Source organism: Bos indicus x Bos taurus, chromosome 18 (genome assembly GCF_003369695.1).
Source record: "Bos indicus x Bos taurus breed Angus x Brahman F1 hybrid chromosome 18, Bos_hybrid_MaternalHap_v2.0, whole genome shotgun sequence".
Classification (NCBI taxonomy): Eukaryota; Metazoa; Chordata; class Mammalia; order Artiodactyla; family Bovidae; genus Bos; species Bos indicus x Bos taurus.
This window is the reverse complement of record NC_040093.1, coordinates 18,670,492-18,698,320: the sequence shown is the minus strand read 5'-3', so window position 1 is coordinate 18,698,320 and position 27,829 is coordinate 18,670,492. Positions and strand designations below refer to the sequence as shown.

The following is a 27,829-nucleotide window of genomic DNA, read 5'->3' as shown; positions in this document are numbered from 1 at the left end:
ATCACAAAGTGTCAGACATGACCGAGTGACTAACATTTTAACTTTTCATGAACATACAAACCAAAAGTGAATTCTGAGGCTGAACTGTGAACTTTGGTTGGTTATGATGTGTCAATGCAGGTCCATCCATTGTAACAAAGGTACCGCTCTGGTGAGGGATGTCGGTAATGGGGTGGCCAGGAGGTGTGGGGGGGCATATGGGAAACCACTGTACCTTCCCCTCAATTTTGCTGTTAAAACTTCTCTTTAAAAGACTTCAGAGGGACCTCCCTGGTGGTCCAGTGGCTAAGACTCTGCACTCCCAGTGCAGGGCGCCTGGCTTTGATTCCTGGTCCCATATGCTACAACTAACACCTGGTGCAGCCAAATAAATAAAACTTTAAAAAAAACTTTAAAAAATAATAGTTAACAGTTGCAGGTTCCTAGAGCTGAGGGGGGGGGGAGTCATTCATTTTCAGTTTGTTCCTAATTTTTTCTCCTTGTTTTAAGGATGGAAGTGATGACTTCCAAGGTCCTTAAATGTCAAACCTGAAACCAAAAGTCCTGGATTTTAAAACTGGTGTTAAAATTGTAATTTCCACAGGACTCATACATTTCATATCCTTACCAGCAATGTTCAGTATTCACTTACTTGCATCATTACCATTGCTGGATGTCATACATCTTTGTGATTTCCCAGTTGGCTCTGCGGCTATTTCTGTTCCTGTTTCTAAGTGCTAGCCAGCAGTGTGTGAAAGAAGGTAATGTGTGTAATGCTAGATCCCTGTCCTTAAAGTAAACTGATGTGCCTCTTTGCCCTCTATTCTCCTTGACTCCTGGGGATGTGAATGTGAGTGTGCCATATTGGGCTGTGTGAATAAGACCTCCCTAGGAGTTACGGAAAACAAGAAAGAGAATCTGTACCAGTTCTGTACTACCTAACTGCAGACTAATTATTAAATGTGTGGATAAAAAGACCAACTTTTAAGGCACTGTTATTTGTGGTCTCTTACATTCTACTGAATCTGTATTTCAAAACACTAGCTCTGTCTTTGCAAAGAGGAAGACCTGGGTTTGATCCCTGGGTTGGGAAGATCCCCTGGAGGAGGGTATGGCAATCCACTTCAGTACTCTTGCCTGGAGAATCCCCATGGACAAAGGAGCTTGGCAGGCTACAGTCCACATGGTCACAAAGAGTCCCTCTATCTGAAACAACAAATGGACTTGAAAAACTTTAAATCAAAGTCACATCAACTCTGTGAATTATATACCGGTGTTTCCCAGTAATTTCATTGTTGTTTTTAATATCATAAGTCAATTCTGTTATTCTGTTCCACTGTATTTGTTTCCATCTACTCCCATTTTAACATTTTCTTTGCCCACTATTCTTGTTTCTGAAATCCTCCATCTAGGACTACTTAGATTACTAAATAGCATGCCAATACCCCTCCTCAGTCCTCCTCCCTTCACACCCCTTTAGTCTTTTAACAATGAGTTTTTGAAGAGACCAGGCCAGATGTCAAATAGCGGTTCTTAAAGAGTAGTTGGAGAACCCTCAGGGGTCTCTTAGGTCAAAATTATTTTCATAGTAATTTCAACACCTTTTTTCCTTTTTCACTTTCATTCTCTCCTGAGAGTAATTTCCTGGTCTACATAACATGCAACATTGCTACAGAATGAATGCAGAGATGAGAATCCAACTGTCTTTCATTAAACTATTAAAGGTATTTGAAAATTTATATAATAATACAATTGTCATTGTTTTTCAAATATACTTTTCATAAAATGTTATTAACATGTGATGAGTTTATTTATAAATGAATTAAAAATTTTTGTTTCAGTTTGAGACTTGCTGTTGCAAAATGTCCCCATCTTAGGTCAGGTTCCCTGGGAGACAGAACCTGAAATGAAGCAGAATTGGTGGAAGGTAAAGTTGAACTGTGACAGGGTTGCAAACTCTCAGGGAGCTCTAGGACTGAGATGGCTCTTCGCACTTCTCTAAATTGCCCTTGGGGAGGCAGTGTAGCCATGCATGATGCAGCTCTCTTCATCCGAAGGCAATTCTTACAGAGGAACTCGGTGGTAAGTAGCAGTCAAAGATTTTCAGCAGTTAGCTCAGAGAGAGGGGAGTATAAGGCAGAGCTTACATTCTAGAATTCCCTTAGTGATCTGGCTGAAATGACAGATGGCAGGACTACAGCTGGAGATGATGCTCTTAACTTCTTTCCTGTCCCACTTCCTTCATGCCTTTACCACTCTTTCTAGGAGCACTTAATAAATCACTTGTGTGGGAATTCTCATCTCAAGATCTGCCTCTGGCAAATTACAGGTAAAAGAATGTCCACAATATGACTCAATTCCATCCTATCTTTACTCCCAAACGTTTCGCCTTAGTCTGCTGCATTTTTAGCAACTGGTGACCATCCAGCTGGTGATCTCCACAAAAGTGTAGTTTTCCTTTCTCTCTCTTTTCCTTATCTTTCATATCAGCAAACTTCAAATTAAGTCTGAAATCTAGAATGGAAAATATCAGGCAGTAACAGTTCATGTGTATCCAAGTGGAGAGGGATTTATTATGATTTGATTGATTATTTTTATGTTATCTCAGTCACTTAGACCTTATTTCTACTCTTCAGGATAGGAAAAAAATTATAGAGACAAGATCATCTTCTTGTTGACATACAGTAAAATAGCCTTCCTAGACTTGAGATTCAGGTTTAGTCTCAGGCACTATATATCACCCAATCAGCACAGCCACTCTTAGTGGGACAGGCTAAAAAGGCACATAAGGTGGTCGTTATGAGTGTAAGGGAAATTTAAATTTTTTCTGTTGACTCCAAAACTATGTAAAGGATGGGACAGAAAAAAAGTGAGATATGAGCCAAATAAAGAAGCATGAAGAAAATCAGAGTGAAAAATGAGTTTAGATCACCCCCCCAAATTTTGCAACTAAAAATATTTACACAGATTTTGTTGTGTGTATAAAACATGAACTTTGAAAAGTACTTTTTAAAAAGTCTACAAAAAAGTGTGCTTGCAAAATTGGACTTACCACAAAACCCATGAAAGAAGAGATTATGAAGTGACAACACATTTAGATATTTAAGTTTTGGGAAAGTGCTGATTTCATAAATATCAGTGCCTGCTATTTATAATTTTAAGTCATTGTCAGTCTTCAAAAATGACTAACTGAAGTAAAACTGAGCTTAGTCATGATTGTACTTCATAAATTTAGTCTAAGAATGATTTAATTTTGTAAAACTAGCTTCCAATAAATGCAACTGACATTCAAACATTCAAAGCTAAAGACTCCTTTTGAACAACATTCCAAATCATAATCACCTTTTTAAAAAGACACTAATGGTTTTCTGTGCATCAAGTAATACTGCAGAGATGGTACAATAAAAAAATACCTGAAGGGCTGATTCACTTATTGTTTAACAGAGAATGAGATCCTTTCAGAGGAACGGTTATTACTGCTCAGGGTCTTAGACCACATACTGCTTTCAACCAAAACCAAATAGGTACATAAATCAAGGGTTGTAGAAGAAATAAAATGATCTGTAGGTTAAGAGTGAAGCAATTTTACATAATTGCTTAAGGCTATCCAAGGCTATGGTTTTTCCAGTGATCATGTATGGATGTAAGAGTTGGACTGTGAAGAAAGCTGAGCGCCGCAGAATTGATGCTTTTGAACTGTGGTTTTGGAGAAGACTCTTGAGAGGCCCTTGGACTGCAAGGAGATCCAACCAGTCCATTCTGAAGGAGATCAGCCCTGGGATTTCTTTGGAAGGAATGATGCTGAAGCTGAAACTCCAGTACTTTGGCCATCTCATGTGAAGAGTTGACTCATTGGAAAAGACTCTGATGCTGGGAGGAATTGGGGGCAGGAGGAGAAGGGGACGACAGGATGAGATGGTTGGATGGCATCAATGACTTGATGGACTTGAGTCTGAGTGAACTCCGGGAATTGGTGATGGACAGGGAGGCCTGGTGTGCTGTGATTCATGGGGTTGCAAAGAGTTGGACACGACTGAGCAACCGGGCTGAACTGAACTGATCTCAAGAAAATAAAAGGTTTTCTTGTTTCAAAATATTGTAATAATTAATGATTATAATAATAATAATGCTTATGCTGGTTGTATGGAAATGTACAGAGTAAGAAGACTAATATTGTAGAGTTAGTTTCTCAAGATTTTTTTCTCTCCATAATGACTCTAATCATATTACTAACTCATTAGTTATGAATTCAACAAGTTGTCAACTAAAACAAGACACACTGAGAGAGTAGGGATCATTAGATCATGATACCCTAAAATTCTAAATAAAAATCACATTTGATTTGTCACATTGCCCTCTGATTTTCAAATTTTTAGCAAATAATTACATGCTTCTTGAATCTAAGATATAATTGGTTGAAAATTAAGTCCTAAATAAAGAATGTGAAAAAAAAAGCATAAGACTGAAGAGACATGCTAATGTCATATTAATTAGTAAACAGGATTATCACTTTTAATCACTAATTTTCTGGAAATATTTTTGACAAAACAGTTCAGCATCTGATAGAGCACATGAATCTATTATAACACTTTCCTCTATGCATTGTCATCCCCTAACCCATAAATTCTGTGAAGTAAGTACAAAAACAATATTAAGACATCCATTATCACCATCATGTATCATTAACTTTTCAGATTCATTTTATATGCTATTCATCTCTTTTTAAGGCATAAAAATTACAAGTAAAGCTAAAAGCCCCCTTCGATCAACACCCTGAATCCTAATCTCCTGCCAGAGACAACACTATCAATAATTTAATGTGTTCTTTTTAATCCATTTAAAATAGTTTTACATACATATTTCAGTAATAAAAACATAGTTCTATTTTTTGTGAATGACTTCACTCCAATTTACATGAATGTTATTTTACAGTATGCTTCAGCTAGATCTTAATTTTTTCCCACTCAACATTATTTTAGATAACAACCCATGTTACACAATACAGACCAAGTTCATTACTTTTAACTGCTGTATACTATTCCTTATTTTAATATCACATTTTATTCATTAGCCCTTCAATATATAGGTTGTTTTCTATTCAGATATATATATTTCTTATGCATAGTTGTGAATTTCTTTAGGAAGTCTATCCAGAAGAGAAACTACAGGGTCCTTTTAAAAAATGTTTCCCTGCCTCAAAGTCACAGACAGCATCCTGTTATTTCCTTCCAAGAAGTTCAGAGTTTGGCTGTTCACATTTCAGTGTTCAAATCCTCTGGAATTCTGTTTCTTTATATGCTGTAAGGTTGTATGTAATTTTATTTTCCCCAGTATGGAGATTCAAGTACTCCAACTATTTTTATTGACTAGGCTGTTCCTCCTACTGATTTATGATGTCACGCCTAATACACAACAAATTCGCATATATTCACGGGTTTATTTCTAGGCATTCTATTCTGTAAAACTTTTCTATCTACCTATTAATGTACTAATATTACAACACTATTAAATGACCATAACTTTGCTATACATGCAGTATATGGTAGAAGATATGTCCTCTCTGTTCTTTTTCAATATTATCTCAGCAATCCATAGACTTTTATTTCATATGAGGTTTAGAATCATTTTATAAAGATCCTAGAAAATTCCTGTTAAATGTTTGGAACTCTACCAGGTCTAGAGATTAAGTTGGGAAGAACAGACATTTTATAATACTGGGTTTTTCCATCTACATTCTCTCCTTTACTCCAATCTTTTGCCCTTCAATAAAGCTTTATAATTTTTTCAAAAGAATCTTGTTCATTTTTTGAGATTATGCCAAGATATTTTAAAGTTAAGTAAAGCTTGGGTTGAATTTAAAAGAAAGTCTTATTCATTTAGTACACTCGGCGTTTCTCACCTGTATGACCTCTCTTATGTATAGAAAGGGATGCTCTTTGAGAGAATGCTTTTCCACATTCATTACATTCATAGGGTTTCTCACCAGTGTGAATTCTCATATGTATAATAAGTAATGAGCATTGAGAGAAGGCTTTTCCACATTTATTACATTCATACGGTTTCTCCCCTGTATGACTTCTAACATGAAGAGTAAGGGATGAGATTCGAGAAAAAGCTTTACCGCACTCATTACATTTAAATGGTTTCTCTCCAGTATGAATTTTTTCATGTTCAAGGAGGTTTTGTCTCTGACTGAAAGCTTTTCCACATTGATTACAATGATAGGGTTTCTCTCCAGTATGAATTTTTTCATGTTCCGTGAGATTTGATTTCTGACTAAAGGCTTTTCCACATACTGTACACGCATAGGGTTTTTCACCGGTATGAATTCTCTGGTGTCGGATGAGGTTTGACATCTGAATAAAAGCTTTCCCACATTCATTACATTCATAAGGTTTTTCTCCAGTATGAATTTTCTGATGTGTAATGAGATTTTCTTTCCTGCTGAAGGCTTTTCCACATTCATTACATTCATAGGGTTTCTCAGCTGTATGATTTCTCATGTGTACAGTAAGGGATGAACTTTGAGAGAATGCTTTTCCACATTCACTACATACATAGGGTTTCTCACCTGTATGACTTCTCATATGTATAATAAATACTGAGCATTGAGAGAAGGCTTTTCCACATTTATTACATTTATAGGGTTTCTCCCCTGTGTGACTTCTCATATGTAGATTAACAGATGACATCCGAGAAAAAGCTCTACCACATTCATTACATGCATAAGGTTTCTCACCAGTATGAATTTTCTCGTGTTCAATAAGATTTTGCTTCTGGCTGAAGGCTTTTCCACATTCCTTACATTCATAGGGTTTTTCTCCAGTATGAATTCTCTCATGTTCAATGAGATTTGATTTCTGGCTGAAGGCCTTCCAACAATCTTTACATGCATAAGGTTTCTCTCCAGTATGAATTCTCTGGTGTCTAATAAGGTTTGACATCTGAATGAAAGCTTTTCCACATTCATTACACTTATATGGTTTTTCCCCAGTATGAATTTTTTGATGTGTAATAAGATTTTCCTTCCTACTGAAAGCTTTTCCACATTCCTTACATTCATAGGGTTTCTCTCCAGCATGACTTCTCTCATGTCTGATGAGGTCAAATCTATGACTAAAATCCTGTCCACACTGATTACACTTAAAGGGGGTTATGACATGGGATGAGCAATGGTAAAATGGTTTCCCATACTTATTACATTCATAACTTTTCTTTTTTATAAAGCCTTTCTCATAACTAAATAAGTCTAAACTATGTTCAAAATCCTTATCAAGTGAGTCACATTCGAAAAACTTTTGTCTTGAAGTAACAATGTCTGAGTCCAGAGGAAATACTTTTGCAACATTTTTATATTCAACGGCATTTTCCTTAATCAGAGTTTTCTTGGAGATGGATGTGACATTCCTCACAAGGGTTTCCTGTTGCTTCTTGATCTGTTCATCAACTTTCCAAACTTCTAAAATGGAGGACCAAAAATTATGACTTTTGAATATTTCTCCTACTGCTCTATTGATAACATTTCATAAATTTGCTAAAGTGGGGGGACTTCCCTGGAAGTTCAGTGGTTAAGACTCTGTACTTCCACTGCAGGGGGTGCAAGTTTGATCCCTGGTCAGGGAACTAAGATCCTGCATGCCATGCAGCACAAACAAATACACAAACACACACACACACACACACAAAATGGAGGATTTAGGTACTTGAAAGGCAGGGAGAAGAGTGGGGCTGGAAAAAAAGAAGATAAATTTAAAGTCCGGAGTTACATACTGATTTGAAGGCAGGAACACATCTACATCATGAAGGTACATAAAGGAAAAAGGAGTCCATATGTAATTTAGAACTAGTTTCAATAATGTTCTTGAGGGCTGGAGAAGAGGAATTATGTAAAACACAGTTCATAAGGGAATAAGAAAAAATAAACAAATGGAGGAGAAATCAGAATCCTTTACAGAAGAGTAAAGAAGACATTTCCAAGAAGGGTGATCCATAGGATCAAATACAGAAGAGAATTTCCTCTTTCAACATGGTGGAATTAAACATCTCTATCTTCTCTCCCTGCAAACATGAAGAAAAAACAGAAAAAGAAATATGTGTTCAATTATACTAAAAGGCAGCTAAACTGCAATTCCAAAGTATAAGTAAAGTCAGGATAGACAGAAATAGGTAGGAAAGAAACCAAGAGACAGTGGCTGTTATTTCTTGTCTCAGACAGAAAGCATGGTGAACAGAGTTCTCCCAAACAGAAGGCACACCCTGTGGACAGAATGAATGAGTCATTTTTTACAACAATGGAATCTGGATGTGTTAAGACTGCCTGGTGGAACATAATCATCTTGTTCTGACCCTGTCAAAAGGTAGGAAAGACAGAACTAAATAGATGCAAATATCTGCAGAAATGCAAATAGCTATTATTCTCGTATAAGCAGGATATTGACATAGGAAGGTAGAAGAGAAACTGAGTGTTACAGAAAGCATGCAACTAATAATCTCTGATTCAGAAGAAATGAAGAGCAAACCAACTCTTAACACAAAACTCTGTGACAGAGGAAGTCGATACAAGCAACAGAGGCTTCCTACTAGCTCAGAGTATTTTTCTAGACAATCTCCAACACTTCTTCAGTAAACAATGGGTCCAGCAGGAAATATCCTTATTCAAAGATGAGGAATGACAGTTATTCAGATCTATATGACACTATAAGAACCAAAAAATATGAATATAAAAGCTGAAAGGAAAAACTGATATTGACTGATCAATAAGTCTCATAAAGTTCGAAAGCTTTAAAGAAAAACAAACCTATGGGCATCCAGACAAACAAATCAAGTCATGTATGAAGGAAAACAATCAGGCTTCAGATTTTTCCAAAAAACATTCAAATCCAAGGAGCAGTAGAGGACTATCTAAAGTCTTCAGGGAACTGTCTACAAAAACCTCTAGAGAAGACAGTGTGGCCTAAGAATTTTATACATAGCCAACTATCAACTAAATATAAAGTGTTTTTTTTTTAAAGATATTTTCTTAATTTCAAAATCTCAGGGACTCTAGTTCCCACTAAATTATAAGCTCCCTGAAGACAGGACTTTTTTTTTTTATTATTGTTTTATGCCCATATCCAGAATAGTATTTTGTCTATATTGTTACAACTATTAATGCGGTTTCCTTTTCCTTATATCTTCTACTGGTTGTTGAAGTATACATGAAAACAACTGATTTTTACTTGTTAATTTGATACCTTACCATATCACTGAATTCTCTTTAAGTTTGTTGAAGTTGAATCTCTTGTGTTTTAAGGGACATCATGTTATCATCTGTAAATAAAGATGGTTTTATAGGGTCCTTTCCAATTCCATTAGCACTATTTTTTTTCTCTTGTCTATTACTTAGGTATAAACTTAGTAAGAAATTTACAAAAGGTAAAACAGAAACCTTGGAAAGCATTTCTGAAGGATACAAAACAGGCAGATCCGAACAAAGACAGAGAACACGATCTTGGATAGAAAACCTTGACAGTATAAAGATGTCAGATCTCTGAAAGTTCATTTATACTTCTGACACATTCCCAGCAAAAAAATCCAACAGGTTTTTCTCTGGAAATAGATAGTTAAATTTAAAAATCATACAGTGACGGGGATTCCCTGGTGGCTCAGTTGGTAAAGAATCCACCTGCCAATGCAGGAGATATGGGTCGGATCCCTGATCTGAGAAAATCCCACATGCTGTTGAGCAACTAAACCCGTGCGTCACAACTATTGAGACTGTGCTCTAGAGTCCAAGAGCCACAGCTACTGAAGTCTGAGTGCCCTAGAGCCCGTGCTCTGCAACAAGAGAAGCCATCACAATGAGAAGCCCGTGCACACCAAAGAAGAGTAGCAAGCCCCTGTTCGCTGAAATTAGAGGAAAGCCCGCATAACAACAAAGACCCAGCACAGACCAAAAAAAAAAAAATCCATAATTCCTTTAATAAACTGTTCCACCTTAAAATAAAAAACACCAATAAACAAAAAATAAATTAAAAAAATAAAATTCATATGGTGAAATAAACAAGAATGGTCAGCAGGACTCTGAAAAAAAGTGTACTTAACTTGGAAAAGAAAGGGACTGAATGTGAAGGGTAAGAGAGAGACTCACTTTTTAATGTTACCTTTTGGATTGTTAATATTTTTTAACCAAGGGTGCCTATATTATATTTCAAAAAAATTAAAGGAATGAAAGGTGTGAATAAGCAAGGAGGAGGTAACAAGCTGTAAGACAGAGACTTTCAAAGCTATATTGGATTGTGAGAGTTGTGAAGTACAACAGAAAGTGTGAGTATTGTTACAAAACAAATCTGAAGCTTTTCAAAATAGAAAGAAGAAAAGAAATGAAAGGGAATTTAATTCAAATATTGAACACACAAAAAAGAAAACCTGTGAATGCAAAGGAATAAGAAAGATTAAGGATCATAGAAAGGGACACTAATCCTGAAAGTAAGGCTGTAAATGAGCTAGGAAGTTTTAGTATTTAAAATTTGAAAAAAGGAAGAGAGCTGCAACATAAGAAGAACAGTATCTAGAAGTGTCACCATAATTCAAGGCATTCATATCTTCTGTCATTCTAGAAGACTTAAGCAAATCTTGGAAAACGTGAAATGGTATCAACCTCCTGAACAACTGCTATGTGGCTTTCTCATTCAGACCTGCCTTTTCACTTATTCACCTGGACAGTGCCGCCCAAGCATTTCTTCTTCTACCACCCATGGCTCCTCTTCGTGCTCCAACTTGAAGATCACATCTGGTTTGGTGACTTGACAACCTATTTTGAGAGACAACAAAGGACCTGAATGTTAATGCTGGAGACAACCATCCAGATCTTGGGTTGAGTCCTGGGGACTGGAGGGCCTACGAAAGATGATGGAGGAACTTTCACAGTGATACAAAATAATTAGCATTTACTCTAAAGACTAGCACATACAATCATATGAAGACAGGAAATGCTAGTTACAGACATATGGCAAGTTGAAGTCTTCACATATTTCAAAGACAGAATTCTATGTAAGACTGCAAAGCTATCCTTACCCACTGTGACTAGGTTGCTGTAGTTCTCCAGCATCACATCACGGTACAAGTTCCTCTGAGCAGGTTTCATTTGCTGCCATTCCTCCTGTGTGAGGTCCACAGCCACATCCTTAAATGTCACTGTTTCCTGTTAAAACACAATTTGAAGTCATCAAAGCTAAACACTGTGGTCAAAACATGCAAGAACTCATTTAGCTAGTATCCAGGGTTCAGATACCATATATCAAGTTTTCTAATTTCTAAATACTTAATTTTGTATTTATACTGTGGGAGAAGATATACCATAATAGAAATACCCTGTAGGAATGTGTTATTACTTAATCAGCAAACTTATTAATTCATCATTTATTTTGCAGGAAGCTGGAAACACTTGTCACTGATTTGTATTGGGCTGTGACAGAGATGACACAGATATGATTCATAGGCTCAGAACCTGTCCAAGCAGTTGTGTGATCTAATAAGAAAGAGGACATGGGAATAGTAGGGAAGTAATAAAGACAGAAGGTAAATGGGTAACTAAATGGTGGTACACCCAGATAAAGGAATATTACTCAGTGCTAAAAAGAAATGTGCTATCAAGCCATGAAAAGACATGGAGGAATCTTAAATGCATGTAACTAAGTGAAAGAAGCTGAGCTGAAAAGGCTATCTACGGTATGATTCCACTACAACATTCTGAAAAAGGCAAAACTATAGAAACAGTAAAAAGATTAGTGGATACCAGGCATTGGAGGAGAGGAAAGAAATGAGTAGACAAAGCACAGAGGATTTTTAGGTCAGTGAAAATATTCTGTATGATACTATAATGATGGATACATGTATATATGTGTGTGTGTATGTTAGTTGCTCAATCATTTCCGACCCTTGGTGACCCATAAACTGCAGCACACCAGGCTCCTCTGTCAAGGGAATTTTCCAGACAAGAATACTGGAGTGGGTTGCCATTCGCCTCTCCAGGAGATCCTCCGGATCGAGGGATCAAACCCTGGTCTCCTGCATTGCAGGCAGATACACACACACACACACACACATATATATATACACACACACACACAATATATATATACACACACACACCAATCTTTACCAACGAGCTACCAGGCAAGCACCCATATATATACACACACATATATATATGTACATACATTTGTCCAAATTCATTGATTGTACAACACCAAGAGTGAGTCTGAGTGTAAACTATTGGACATTGGGTGAACATGATATGTCAATATAGGACCATCAATTGTAACAACTGTACCACTCTGATGGGGGATGTTGATAATGGGCAAGGCTATGCACCTGTGGAGGCAAGGGGTATATGGAGAACCTCTGTACCTTCCTCTCAACTTTGCTGTGAACTTGAAACTGCTCTTTAAAAGCAAACAAAAAAATATACATATATAAAGAGTTACAAACCATTATCAAGTGGGCTTTATCCCAGGAATGCTGATTTAACAATACTGATTTAACATCTGAAAATAAACTAATGTAATACACAATGTGGACAGAATAAAGAATAAATTCATAAGATCATCTCAACAGCTGCAGAAAAAGCACTTGACAAAACCCAATACTTTTTCATGAGAAAAATGCTTACACCTGTTAAAAACAAGACAACAGGCCCAAAATGGAGTCACTTATGCTAAGCCTCATGTCACCAAACTGAGACTTAATTAGTTTCAGCCTCTCCTAGAACTGGACTATTAAACCAGCCAAGCAGAAATCACCTGATGATCATTAGTGAAGTAATCTGTCTGATAAACCCTATCATCCCCTAAGGGAAAGTAATCGGGCCAGAACCAGTCTGCTTTTTGCTACTGTAACTTCCTTGCCCCTTTCCCTCTGCATGTAAAATTAACTTGGTATATAGCTCCTCAAAGTTCCTGTATATCTGCTAGATTGGAAGTTCTCTGACTCATGAATCATGGAATAAAGCCAGTAAGATCTTCAAAATGTACTCAAGTTGAATTTGTATTTTAACACACCCTTTGACTTGGTCCATGTACTCCAGTGATCGGGCAAGTGAAGAGCTTGCCCCAGGAAGCTGCTCGCCCGTTCACCTGAGTGAACACAATCTGGAGGAGCTGGGAGCCCATCCCACAGCCTGTGTCAAGACCAGGTGATCTGCAGCCCAAAACAGAGCCCAAAGTCCACAAAGTCAACCTGTATAAGAATAAAGACCTGTTGTTCTACTCAGAAAAGAAGCAGAAAAGCTGAAAAGAAACCTGATTTAACACATAGTTGATTGAAAATTTTTCAAAGAACTAAGCTCTCAAAATGAAACTGGATTTAGATATTTTTATTGGTCAACAGGCTGTAGAATCTGACATCATGAGTTCAAATCCTGGCCTCAAAATTTACTAATTGTGTGGGAATTCCCTGGAAGTCCAGTGGTTAGGACTTGGTTCTTTCACTGCCTTGGCCCAGGTTCAATCCCTGATCAGGGAACTAAGATTCCCATAAGCCTCTCAGCATAGCCAAAAATTTTTTTTTCTTTTTTTAACGAACTGTGTAAACTCAACAAATAGCCAAATTTGAACCTCATCTGTAAAGTGGCATTTTCCTCAAAGGGTTGTTATGAGGACTAAATGAGACCAAAAAAATGTGAAAAAAGCAGAACTGAGCCTGGCACCCAGTAACCATTTAATAAATGTTCCAGGAATAAATAACCCTTATTGGGCTTTCTTGGCAGTTCAGACAGTAAAGAATGCACCTGTAATGCAGGAGATCTGGGCTCGATCCCTGGGCCAGGAAGATCCCCTGGAGAAGGAATGGCTACCCACTCCAGTACTCTTGCCTAGAGAATTCCAAGGATAGAGGAGTCTGGTCCATAACGTCACAAAGAATCGGACATGACTGAGTGACTAACACTTTCACTTTTCATGGAATATGAACCATTAAAAAAATAGGGAACAACAAAAACCGTGTTTTTCACTACCTCTAGTAAATTACCATTAGAACATCTTTCCCACTAACTAGTGTATGAGCATAAATTTCATATCCAAAAAGACTTGACAGAAACTGTAAAACAAGTAACAAAAGTAAATATGGGTTAATTTCTAACTGTATACAATGATGAATCAGTGCTTTATAACAGTCTATTTTCCTAAGATATTGATGCTCTTTACATGTATATATGCCAAGGATTCCATTTTTGGAGCAAGGAACAAAGGGGATTGTCAAAAAACATAAATTTAATTTGTGTCATTAAATTTTTGTTTTATTTTCCTATCAGACAGAACCAAGAAAAAGATGAGAATCACCCTAGCCCTGACAGGAAGCCTTAACATTTCCAGAGGTCCTGCTGGTAATCACAGCAGTCTCCTTCTCCTTCATTTTTAAGATACTTAACATGATAAATCTTTTTTAGAAATAAAGTTTACAGTGAAGCTAAACTAAGCTAAGTCACTTCAGTCGTGTCCGACTCTGTGTGACCCCATAGACGGCAGCCCATCAGGCTCCCCCATCCCTGGGATTCTCCAGGCAAGAACACTGGAGTGGGCTGCCATTTCCTTCTCCAGTGCATGAAAGTGAAAAGTGAAAGGGAAGTCACTCAGTCGTGTCCGACTCTTAGCGACCCCATGGACTGCAGCCCACCAGGCTCCTCCGCCCATGGGACTTTTCAGGCAAGAGTACTGGAGTGGGGTGCCATTGCCTTCTCTGTTACAGTGAAGGCATAAAGGTAATTATGTATCAATTCTATGGTGTGTATGCTGACTGGCAACTTTTTGTAAAAGGATATTTTTTCCTTAAAGTTATACAAATATTAAATAAATGTTATTCTTTCTAAAACTTGGAGCATAATACACAGTATTTTTCATGTTTTTTTCTTGGATATTATATACATTTTTATTTTCCAAATGTCTTCTACACTCAGCTTGAACAGAACTGCCTTATTCTAAAAGGTGTATTTAGAATATCTGAGATTTCAATAAATCTGAAGATTAAAGAGAATTCATATTGAATTAATAATGACAATTTTATTTTTTAAAAGTATATATTAAAAATTTACTCAAATCCTCTTCTAGGTCTCAGTAATGTTTTAAAGGTTTCTTTCTCCCATATACATCTTTTTTTCCTTTAGGATTTTGTTTCTACTCTTAACATCTTTCTTCCATTTTACTTTATTCATTTTTAAAGTTTATATATTATTTGGCTGCCCCACAGGGTTTTCAGAATCTTAGTTCCCCAACCAGGGTTTGAATTCTGACCATGGCATGAAAGTGCTGAGTCTTAACCACAGTACTGCCAGGGAATTCCCAGCTTCCATTTTATTTCTGAACTGGTTGTGGTTTGTATTAATATATAGAAATGTTATTAATTTTTGCATATTAATTTTGTGTCCATACTGTTTTGAATTCTCTTGTTTCATCTTCAGGTGCACACACACATAAATGTATCACCTAGAAATAATAATTTTGTATGCACCTTCCCAACTTTTACCTTTTTTCTCTTTTCTATATGTATATAGTGGTGGTGGTGGTGTAGTCACTAAGTCATGTCCAACTCTTGCAATCCCACAGACTGTAGCCTGCCAGGACCCTCTGTCCATGGGATTCTCCAGGTGAGAATACTGGAGTAGGTTACCATTTCCTTCTCCAGAGGATCTTCCCAACCCAGGAATCAAACCCCAGATCTGCATTGCAGGCAGATTCTTTACTGACCAAACTATGAGGGAAGCCCTTTATGTATATAGAATTTTAGTAAATAAATGTGGTAGCATGAGCAATCTGGTCATATTCCTGACTTTAGTAGGAATATGTCTCATTTTCCACAGTAAATATGATTCTGGCTTTTAGCTTATTATGTATGTAGAATGATTTTTTAAAATACCGTGTTAAGGAAGTATCCTTTTACTTCTATTTTATAAATATATCCTCCTAAAAGTCTCACATTCTGATTTAAGAAAAATTAGCAGTTCTATGGAGCTGATTATATTTTTTCTTGAATAGGATAAATTATATTAGTGGATTTTCTTAAAATGAAACATCTTTGTGATAGAAAAAAAATGTTTCAATTATTCTCTGATTACAGATAGTCCCTAACATACAATAGTTTGACTTATAAATTTTCCACTTTACAATGGAGAGAAAGTGAAGAAAATGTAGATACCTCAAATTTTTAATCTTTTCTCATGTTAGCTATATGTAGTAGAATATTCTCTGGTGATGCTGGGCAGTGGCAACAAGCCATAGCTCCCAGTCAGCCGATGATCACAAAGGTAAACAACCAATAAACTCTTACAACTATTCTGTACCCACTCAGCCATTCTGTTTTTCATTTTCACTAGAGTATTCAATAAATCACATGTGATATTCAACACTTTACTATGAAACAGGCTTTGTGTTAGATGATTTTCCACAACTATAAGCCAATGTAAGTGTTCTGAGCATACTTAAGGTAGGCTAAACTAAGCTACGATGTTTGGTAGGTTAGATGTGCAGGCTAAGTCCCTTTAGTCATGTCTGACTCTTTGCGACCCTATGGACTGTAGCCGATTCTCCAGGCAAGAATACTGGAGTGGAATTTGGAACTATAGCCAAATACTTCCCTGGAGGAGGGAATCTGGCTATAATTTGCTTCAAAATATTGTTCATTTTTTCCACAAAGGATTGGGGTCTCCTGCTTGAAGGGAATCTTTCATCCCCAAGCTTTCAGCTACTTGTTGAGTAATTTTAGAGTTAAAGGCAGGTTCAGTATCACTTTGTATAAATTGAGATAATCCGAAATGTGGGATTATCTCCTAAAGCAAGTTTTTTGTTACCTTCAAGACCTGTTCTGTCTGTGTGGGAAAAGTTTCTATTCATCCAGTGAATGTGTCTTCCATTACTAATAAATATTTGCATCTTCTGGACTTGGGCATCTTATTAAAATTAATTTGCCAATTCTCCTCCATGTTGCTTCCTCAGTGATGAATAGGTCTAACTAGTGGAGGAGGGGGTGATGCTGTTCTAGGATTATTTTGTAAACATGTGTCACATGATTTGGTAACCTAAGCCACCACCATTTTTATTCCTTTGCTTACAAACAAACTTTGCAATAAATTTCAAAGGGCTTTCCAAAAAGCCTTGTATCCATAGTGGGTGGTTTCACATAAAGTCTTGATTACTTTCCATTGCTGAACTTGTGGAAACATAAGGTTAGATGTATTAAATATTATTAAATATATTTTCAATGTATAATATTTTCAAATTATGATGGGTTTAACAGACGTAAGTCAGGAAGGTCTGTAGTCTATAATTCTTTGCAATTCCAATTAAAATCCCAACGGGTTTTTTTCCTTAGATAGGAAATAAACTGATTTTAAAATTCAAAGAGAAGCACACAGGTCCCAAAGTAGCTGAGAAATTTCTTAAAAACTAGAACACTGTTTGTGCAGATCCCTATCAATCAAACAGGGTTACTATAAAGTAATTAAAACAATGTAAACACACATACACACACAGAGTATAGTACTGGTATGCTGCTGCTGCTGCTAAGTCACTTCAGTCATGTCCGACTCTGTGTGACCCTATAGACGGCAGCCACCAGGCTCCCCCATCCCTGGGATTCTCCAGGCAAGAACACTGGAGTGGGTTGCCATTTCCTTCTCCAATGCAGGAAAGTGGAAAGTGAAAGTGAAGTCGCTCAGTCATGTCCGACTCTTCCCAACCCCATGGACTGCAGCCTACCAGGCTCCTCCATCCATGGGATTTTCCAGGCAAGAGTACTGGAGTGGGGTGCCATTGCCTTCTCCAATAGTACTGGTATAGATGTAGACAGATTAAAGAAACAGAATAAAGAGCCTAGAAATGGGCTTCCCTGGTGGCTCAGTGGTAAAGAATCCACCTGCCAACGGAGGGGACATGCGTTTGATCCCTGGTCCAGGGAAGATCCTACATGCTAGGAAGCAACTAAGTCTATGCACAACTACTGAGCCCACATACCACAACAACTGAAGCCTGCATGCTCCAGAGCCTGAGCTCAGCAACAAGAGAAGCCACTGCAATGAGAAACCCTGGTACCGAGACAAAGAATAGCCCCCACTTGCCACAACTAAGCAGAGAAGGCAATGGTACCCCACTCCAGTACTCTTGCCTGGAAAATCCCATGGACAGAGGAGCCTGGTGGGCTGCAGTCCATGGGGTCGCTAGGAGTCGGACACGACTGAGCGACTTCACTTTCACTTTTCACTTTCATGCATTGGAGAAGGAAATGGCAACCCACTCCATGTTCCTGCCTGGAGAATCCCAGGGATGGGGGAGCCTGGTGGGCTACCATCTATGGGGTCGCACAGAGTCAGACACGACTGAAGTGACTTAGCAGCAGCAGCAGCAAACACAACTAAGAAGCCCGAACACAGCAATGAAGGCCCAGCACAGCCATAAATAAATAAATAAACATTTAAAAACTAAATAGCCAAAAAATAAATAAAAAATAAAAAAATAAAAAATAAATAGCCTAGAAATGATTAAGCATGTATATGGTAAAAGTGGCATCACAAAGGAAGTATTTATTTAACAAACAGTATTGGAACAACTGGTCTCCTACATGCAAAAATAATTTTACTGATATAATTAGCAGCCAATTCCTACCTTGGACCAATTACAAAATTGAATTCCAGGTGGATCAAAGACTAAATACGGAAAACAAAGTTTTGAAAAGAAACTATCTCTATATTGTAATATTAAGAAAGATATCTTAGAAAAGACAACATTGGCAACTCATGAAAGATTTCATTAATGTTGCACAGGTCATTTCAAAGAGGGCTTATGAGACCAAAACCGGGAGCTCTTAATGCTGTGACCAAAGATTGAAGTTCTCCATAGAATATTACGGTCACTCAAAAGTGCTATGTTTTCCTAAGGAGATAAGATTTAACCACTCATATACAGGACTGGTGATATACGAAAGTAAAAATAAATGTCCCCCAAGTTTAACAACAATAAAAATTAATGTTGCATATTAATTTTGATTGAATTCTTATTGAATGCCATACTTGTCATAGGCTAGATATAACTATTCAAATTTAAAGTTTATATACAACAAAAGATACACGATAATACGTAACTGACAAATTAGAAGACAAATTAGAAATTAGAAGATACCTGCATAAATCCTAATGCTGAAGCACGCATTCTTAAAATTCCTTAATTTCAAGTGGAAAAAGGACTAACAACATAAAATGGACAAATAAAAATAAATAAATAAATAAAATGGACAAATAATATGAACAGTCAATTGGCAAAATTTACATTTCTTCACTTAGGAGTGGATTTCCATTTGTACAGTATCATAAGAGTGTGGTCCTAGAGTCAGGCTGAGTGGGTTTAAATCCTCTTTATTATATACTTCATGCATGAAGTTATGAAAGTTTTTTAATCTCTGTGCTTCATTTCCTTTTTCTGTAAAAATTAAAATAATATCGACTTCACAAGCTTCTGGTAATGATTACAGGAAATAAGCTATGTAAAATTTATAGCACAAAATAACTAGTACATAATAGGTACTCAATAAAACTATTATACTTATTGCTGTAGAAGATTTTTTTTTACCTGCTATGTAGTCTATTCAAATATAAATAAATCTGCCATGGAATATAATTTTAACCATATTCTAGAACGAGTTACCCCACATCCGAGGTTGGGGCGGCGGCCGAGAGTGCCAGGCTGCGACGGCGCAGGAACGGTGAGAGGAGCTACCCCGCGTCCAAGGTCAGGGGGGGCGGCGGGGAGGAGCTACCCCACGCCCCTACGCCCAAGGCCAGGGGCGGCGGCCGGGAGGCCGACCCCACATCCAAGGAGCCATGGCTGCGTGGGCACAGGAGGGCCTAGAGGAGCTATCCCACGTTGAAGGTCAGGAAGGGCGGCGATGAGGAGATACCCCTCGTCCAAGGTAAGGAGCAGCGGCTGCGCTTTGCTGGAGTAGCCGTGAAGAGATACCCCACGCCCAAGGTAAGAGAAACCCAAGTAAGATGGTAGGTGTTGCAAGAGGGCATCAGAGGGCAGACACACTGAAACCATAATCACAGTAAACTAGTCAATCTAATCACCCTAGGACCACAGCCTTCTCTACGTCAATGAAATTAAGCCATGCCCATGGGGCAACCCAAGATGGGCAGGTCATGGTGGAGAGATCTGACAGAATGTGGTCCACTGGAGAAGGGAATGGCAAATCACTTCAGTATTCTTGCCTTGAGAACCCCATGTACAATATGAAAAGGCAAAATGATAGGATACTGAAAGAAGAACTCCCCAGGTCAGTAGGTCCCCAATATGCTACTGGAGATCAGTGGAGAAATAACTCCAGAAAGAATGAAGGGATGGAGCCAAAGCAAAAACAATACCCAGTTGTGGATGTGACTGGTGATAGAAGCAAGGTCCGATGCTGTAAAGAGCAATATTGCATAGGAACCTGGAATGTCAGGTCCATGATTCAAGGCAAATTGGAAGTGGTCAAACAAGAGATGGCAAGAGTAAACGTCGACATTCTAGGAATCAGAGAACTGAAATGGACTGGAATGGGTGAATTTAACTCAGATGACCATTATGTCTACTTCTGCGGGCAGGAATCCCTCAGAAGAAATGGAGTAGCCATCATGGTCAACAAGAGTCTGAAATGCAGTACTTGGATGCAATCTCAAAAATGACAGAATGACCTCTGTTCGTTTCCAAGGCAAACCATTCAATATCACAGTAATCCAAGTCTATGCCCCAACCAGCAACGCTGAAGAAGCTGAAGTTGAACAGTTCTATGAAGACCTACAAGAACTTTTAGAACTAACACCCAAAAAAGATGTCCTTTTCATTATAGGGGACTGGAATGCAAAAGTAGGAAGTCAAGAAACACCTGGAATAACAGGAAAATTTGGCCTTGGAATACAGACTGAAGCAGGGCAAAGACTAATAGAGTTTTGCCAAGAAAATGCACTGGTCATAGCAAACACCCTATTCCAACAACACAGGAGAAGACTCTACACATGGACATCACCAGATGGTCAACATCGAAATCAGATTGATTATATTCTTTGCAGCCAAAGATGGAGAAGCTCTATACAGTCAGCAAAAACAAGACCAGGAGCTGACTGTGGCTCAGACCATGAACTCCTTATTGCCAAATTCAGACTTAAATTGAAGAAAGTAGGGAAAACCACTAGACCATTCAGGTATGACCTAAAACAAATCCCTTATGATTATACACTGGAAGTGAGAAATAGATTTAAGGGCCTAGATCTGATAGATAGAGTGCCTGATGAACTATGGAATGAGGTTCGTGACATTGTACAGGACACAGGGATCAAGACCATCCCCATGGAAAAGAAATGCAAAAAAGCAAAATGGCTGTCTGGGGAGGACTTACAAATAGCTGTGAAAAGAAGTGAAGCAAAAAGCAAAGGAGAAAAGGAAGGATATAAACATCTGAATGCAGAGTTCCATAGAATAGCAAGAAGAGATAAGAAAGCCTTCTTCAGAGATCAATGCAAAGAAATAGAGGAAAACAACAGAATGGGAAAGACTAGAGATCTCTTCAAGAAAATTAGAGATACCAAGGGAACATTTCATGCAAAGATGGGCTCGATAAAGGACAGAAATGGTATGGACCTAACAGAAGCAGAAGATATTAAGAAGAGATGGCAAGAATACACAGAAGAACTGTACAAAAAAGATCTTCAAGACCCAGATAATCATGATGGTGTGATCATTGACCTAGAGCCAGACATCCTGGACTGTGAAGTCAAGTGGGCCTTAGAAAGTATCACTACGAACAAAGCTAGTGGAGGTGATGGAATTCCAGTTGAGCTATTCCAAATCCTGAAAGATGATGCTGTGAAAGTGCTGCACTCAATATGCCAGCACATTTGGAAAACTCAGCAGTGGCCACAGGACTGGAAAAGGTCAGTTTTCATTCCAATCCCAAAGAAAGGCAATGCCAAAGAATGCTCAAACTACGGCACAATTGCACTCATCTCACACGCTAGTAGAGTAATGCTCAAAATTCTCCAAGCCAGGCTTCAGCAACATGTGAACCGTGAACTTCCTGATGTTCAAGCTGGTTTTAGAAAAGGCAGAGGAACCAGAGATCAAATTGCCAACATCCGCTGGATCATGGAAAAAGCAAGAGAGTTCCAGAAAAACATCTATTTCTGCTTTCTTGACTATGCCAAAGCCTTTGACTGTGTGGATCACAATAAACTGTGGAAGATTCTGAAAGAGATGGGAATACCAAACCACCTGACCTGCCTCTTGAGAAACCTGTATGCAGGTCAGGAAGCAACAGTTAGAACTGGACATGGAACAACAGACTGGTTCCAAATAGGAAAAGGAGTACGTCAAGGCTGTATATTGTCACCCTGCTTATTTAACTTATATGCAGAGTACATCATGAGAAACGCTGGACTGGAGGAAACACAAGCTGGAATCAAGATTGCCGGGAGAAATATCAATAACCTCAGATATGCAGATGACGCCACCCTTATGGCAGAAAGTGAAGAGGAACTAAAAAGCCTCTTGATGAAAGTGAAAGTGGAGAGTGAAAAGGTTGGCTTAAAGCTCAACATTCAGAAAACGAAGATCATGGCATCTGGTCCCATCACTTCATGGGAAATAGATGGGGAAACAGTGGAAACAGTGTCAGAGTTTATTTTTGGGGGCTCCAAAATCACTACAGATGGTGACTGCAGCCATGAAATTAAAAGACGCTTACTCCTTGGAAGGAAAGTGATGACCAACCTAGATAGCATATTCAAAAGCAGAGACACTACTTTGCCAACAAAGGTCCGTCTAGTCAAGGCTATGGTTTTTCCTGTGGTCATGTATGGATGTGAGAGTTGGACTATGAAGAAAGCTGAGCGCCAAAGAATTGATGCTTTTGAACTGTGGTATTGGAGAAGACTCTTGAGAGTCCCTTGGACTGCAAGGAGATCCAACCAGTCCATTCTGAAGGAGATCAGCCCTGGGATTTCTTTGGAAGGAATGATGCTAAAGCTGAAACTCCAGTACTTTGGCCACCTCATGCGAAGAGTTGACTCATTGGAAAAGACTCTGATGTTGGGAGGGATTGGGGGCAGGAGAAGAAAAGGATGACAGAGGATGAGGTGGCTGGCTGGCATCACTGACTCGATGGACGTGAGTCTGGGTGAACTCCGGGAGTTGGTGATGGACAGGGAGGCCTGGTGTGCTGCGATTCATGGGGTTGCAAAGAGTCGGACACGACTGAGCGACTGAACTGAACTGAGAACGAATTTAGGTCTGCATGTCCAGAAACATAGGCAGTCCATTTCTAGTTGATAATCCAGACCAAACGTCTGACTCTGGCATCTGAGAGGAACTACATAAATTTTTTGAAAGCTTAGAGTACCCTATATGTAGATCGTAACTCATTACCTCAAGGTTTTTACTTTCTAAAGAAAATTCACAAAGAACTATTTGGAATCCTCTAAAAGATAATCATTACCCATGAATTCAAAATACATCTAAAAAAAAATCTATCTATACAAATCTGACAGTCTGTTTCTTGTGACATTTTTATATTTTAAAGTATTTACTGGCCACTTGCATTTTTTCCAACTGCTTGCTCATGTTCTTCACCCAATTATTTATATTCTTAATTACTAATTTTTAAGAATTATTTGTTGTTTTCTTTTTAATTTTTGGCCACATGCTGAGGCATATGGGACCTCAGTACCCCAACCAGGGATTGAACCTACACCTGCCACAGTGAAAGGTGGAGTCTTAACTACTGGACCACCTGGAAAGTTCCAATATACTTCTATATTACAAAAACTGTTTACAGTTTTGCCTTATTACAGTGTTTATGGCAGGTTTATTGAAGAGAAGGATTAATTTTGTGAACACGAATAAGGCATCTTCTATCAGTTTTATATGCTAAACTAAAAAAGTAGGCCAGTGAATACAGTTAACAAAAGAAAGTGATATAGATAATAATTATTAACAATATTTATCATTTATGGAGCACTTACTGTGTGCATTTAGCCCTCCCAATATTCCTATGGGATAGGTACTATTATTATTTCCATTTACAGATGACGTAACTAAGGCCAAAGAGATTAAGAAAATTGCCCATAATCATGCACTTAGTAGGGAGAAGGCAATGGCACCACTCCAGTGTTCTTGCCTGGAGAATCCCATGGACGGAGAAGCCTGGTAGGGTGCAGTCCATGGGGTCACACAGAGTCGGACATGACTAAAGCGACTTAGCAGCATGCACTTAGTAAGTCACTCAGCCAAGATTTGAACCCAAGTCTGTCTAGGCCCAGAAAAATCACTCTGCCAAAAGGAGAAATAACTGGATAAGCCACATGATCATATGGTCAATAGAAGTGCATATGTGTGTTTCAAGATGGAAAAGATACGAGCTGAGAAAAAAAGAGCCAGTGAAGTGGAAAATATTTAAAATATAACAGCGTGAGGGATTCCAGAGTTGGAAACAAAAAGAATCAACAGCAGAGGAAAATGAGTCATTTTGTAAAAATATAAAGAACACTGTTATCTTTTGAGACCATTAAAAAAAAACATGAAGAGCTATGGATATCAGAACTACAAAAAATTTTGTCATAGAATATTAGTATATATTTTAGCTCAACTTTAAAAATCTCAACTGAAGAAAATATTAGATCATTTTAAAGAAATATTCAAATTACTCTGCCATATAATTCTAATTTTTAATCTATGACCAAGAAAGACTTTTAATAAACTGAGCTTAAAATCACTAGAATTATGGAATTGTTTTGGATTTCTTTTTGATCTGGGTGTCAATGAAAAGTTTTTTTCTTTCCTGAATTATAAGTTTTTTCCTCAAAAACAGTGTAAACTATCGGATGAACTTTATGTTTCAATTTGCTTTTGCTTCTCCAGATCACACTCAAATTTGAACTCAAGTTTTATAACCCTGTATGGACCTGTTTATTCATAGCCATATCTCACATCTCCCCTGGTTCTGATCTTCTAGCTGTGTTTTTCTTCACCATGATTTTTGACTCATTTTTTCCCAACTTACTGATAGGTTAAGGTAACTCATTGCAACTGGTTGTAAAATAATACAGGAAACAAATACATGCTTAAAACATACAAGAGAACTGGCCATATCCTCTTCTTCCTGGAAAAGGGCAGAGTCTGGAGAATGCCAAGCTGAGGAAAAAGAAATAAAAACCTATTTATTTTAAAGCTCCAGATAAAGGACTACAGAAATCTTCAACATCAGCTACAAGATTACCTGTAACGACCCTCAGAGCTTTGAGAAATATTAACCACCACCAGGCTACAGACACACTGAACTGTACACAGATGGCTTATAATTTTAATCCTATAGAATTCTATGGGAATTTCTAGAGGGCTAAGTCTAGGGTGCCCAATGAATCTATTTCCATAGGATCCTGATATAAGGATCCTATTCCTAATAGGAGACATATTAAGTACATAATAATAAATACTACAGAGATCTAAGGATTAAATTATTTATGAAGTACTATAAAGAATTTGGAAAAACTTTAATCATATACAGGTTATAGGCACTGTGGAATATTCATATGATGAAATGAAATACAGTTATAATTCTAAACACATTTTAAAATAACTTAGTTGACATTTTTTACCCTAAAAAATTCAGGTCCTTCAGGTTAGAAATCAAACTGAACACTTGTATTTATTTCTGTTCTCTCTGAAACACAAGCAAAATGAAAGAAACAAAAGAAAAAAATGTCACAAGGACAAAGAATATAGAAGACAGATAAGAGATGTCAACACTTAGTTTTCCAGTAAGCAGCCTCAGGTGATCTCCAAAAATGGTGGGCTATTTACTCGACCCAGAAAACCCCACAAAATCATGCACATCAAGAGGTTCAAATCTTTGTGTTCACTTTAAGAACACTTGTGAAACTTCCCAGGCCATAAAGGGTATGCATATCAGAAAAGCCACCAAGTATCTGAAGGATGTCACTTTAAAGAAGCAATGTGTGCCATTCCTTCATTACAATGGTGGAGTTGGTAGGTGTGCATAGGCCAAACAGTGGGGCTGGACGCAGGATCAGTGGCCCAAAAAGAGTGCTGAATTTTTACTGCACATGCCCCAAAATGCAGAGAGTAATGCTGAACTTAAGGGGTTAGATGTAGATTCTCTGGTCATTGAGCACATCCAGGTGAACAAAGCCCCTAAGATGCAGCGCAGGACTTACAGAGCTCATAGTTGGATCAACCCACACATGAGCTCTCCCTGCCACACTGAGATGATCCTTACTGAAAAAGAATGGATTGTTCCTAAACCAGAAGACAAAGTTGCACAGAAGAAAAAGATATCCCAGAAGAAACCGAAGAAACACAAACTTATGGCCTGGGAATAAATGCCGCAAAAAATAAATGCAAATAAAAGTTAAAAAAAAAAGAGAGAGATGTCAACAAAAGTTTGAAACCTAGAGAGCAGACAGATGACTGGTTTCTAACTTAGAGAAGGGTGAAGCTTAACTGAGCTTCATGTTGGGGAAACCATGGCAGAACACTTGAAAGCCTCAGGAATAGAGGCACTAGTTACTTCTGCAAGCAGAAGATTGGGGTGGGGCTGAAAAACAAGGAACTAAATATAAGGTGGGGTTGAAGCAATGTAGAGAAAATAAGCAAATTAAGTGAAAGCTGTCGGTATGAAAGATGAGGTACTTCCCTCAACTTTTTTCCTTTGTTTGCCTTCCAGCGTTCCAGCTTATACTCCTCAATCTGTCTAGGACTTCTTGCTGGGAAAATTGACTAGCTCAAAAGAAAATGCATATAGATCCTGACACTGGTCAACCTTCAACCTCCAACAAAACACCCTATTAGAAAGAAGAGAAAGAACAGTGGGTGGGAGTCAGGATGGGGAGAAGGTGATGAGGAAGGGGTTAGGCAGAAAACAGATAAATTCTCACCTCCACTGTCAAAAGTCAATAGGAAATATCTAAAACAGAAATCAAACATTAGCAGTATGAGGATGTTATTCAGGAAAGCAGAGCTGAATACCAGAATATCCAGAAAAAAAGTGTTCCAAGTAGTTGCTGATGGCTAATGGGAAGAGGGTATGGGAAGGAATGGAACAGGAAACTTTTGTTTATAGTTATATATTTAACAGCACTTAAAAAAATCAAAATGTATTTAAGAAAAATATAAAGTACATGAAAAATTTATTTAAAAAGCACTTGTCAAGTGAATAAAAACCATCGACAAAGGGACTTCCCTGGTGGTCAAGTGGCTAAGACTCCATGGTTCCAAAGCAGGGGGCCCAGGGTTAATCTGTGGTCAGAGAACTAGATCCCAAATGCCTCAACTAAGACCTGGTACAGCAAAATTATAAAACAAAACATGACAACAGTCAGTAACTTGTGTAATTTCTTGGTAGGAGTACTGAATTTCTCCTTTTACATCCTCTCTCCTAAATTCTGCTCATCTCTGAGCCACCTCACCTGTCCTTTCCATCATCCGAGTCAAACGCTTCATTGTCACACTGCTACTGTTGATCTCTGAAGGTTAAGAGGTACTTCAGTCCTTCCACAGTCCATACAGAGGGGTTAAGATAGGGTGCAGGTCTAGAAATTCCAGGGTCCACTGTATCTCAGGACTCCCCAGCTGGTGGGGAAGATCTCAGATCAGGAAGTCTCCTTCCATAACAGATACCTGCTCTTCATGCTTCTTTCTCCTTACATCACAGATCTGTCTTATCTTTGTGGAGCCAGGACCTGTGGGTTTATGATATAAATCCAATTTACCTGATGTCTTCTCACTGCATCCCTATCCCTATGGGAACTAGCCTTCAAGGTACCCCCAGGGATCACTATCTT

At 38.1% G+C, this 27,829-nt stretch overlaps 1 protein-coding gene, 1 long non-coding RNA gene, 1 other non-coding gene and 1 pseudogene across 3 annotated transcripts in view; 2 read left to right on the top strand and 2 right to left on the bottom strand.

The window, feature by feature from the left end:
* The window catches only part of LOC113875320, a 46,809-nt gene extending 33,405 nt beyond the window's left edge, over positions 1–13,404 (bottom strand). The window contains 6 exon segments of the mRNA XM_027513652.1: positions 644–867; positions 2,354–2,493; positions 5,858–7,438; positions 10,676–10,771; positions 11,035–11,161; positions 13,020–13,404. Of these exon segments, the coding sequence (XP_027369453.1) occupies positions 644–867; positions 2,354–2,493; positions 5,858–7,438; positions 10,676–10,771; positions 11,035–11,161; positions 13,020–13,130 (2,279 nt within the window). The 5' untranslated portion in view covers positions 13,131–13,404.
* A 5,091-nt stretch (positions 13,405–18,495) lies between these two features.
* Positions 18,496–27,483, bottom strand: LOC113875727. Its single transcript, XR_003506338.1, has 3 exons — positions 27,455–27,483; positions 25,102–25,160; positions 18,496–19,418 (listed from the first exon to the last, which is right to left on the bottom strand). It is a non-coding gene; the product is annotated as an uncharacterized LOC113875727 (long non-coding RNA).
* On the top strand, positions 18,765–18,891 carry LOC113876860. Its single transcript, XR_003506598.1, has one exon. It is a non-coding gene; the product is annotated as a small nucleolar RNA SNORA25 (small nucleolar RNA).
* Positions 25,167–26,409, top strand: LOC113875699 (annotated as a pseudogene).
* Positions 27,484–27,829: the final 346 nt, after the last annotated feature.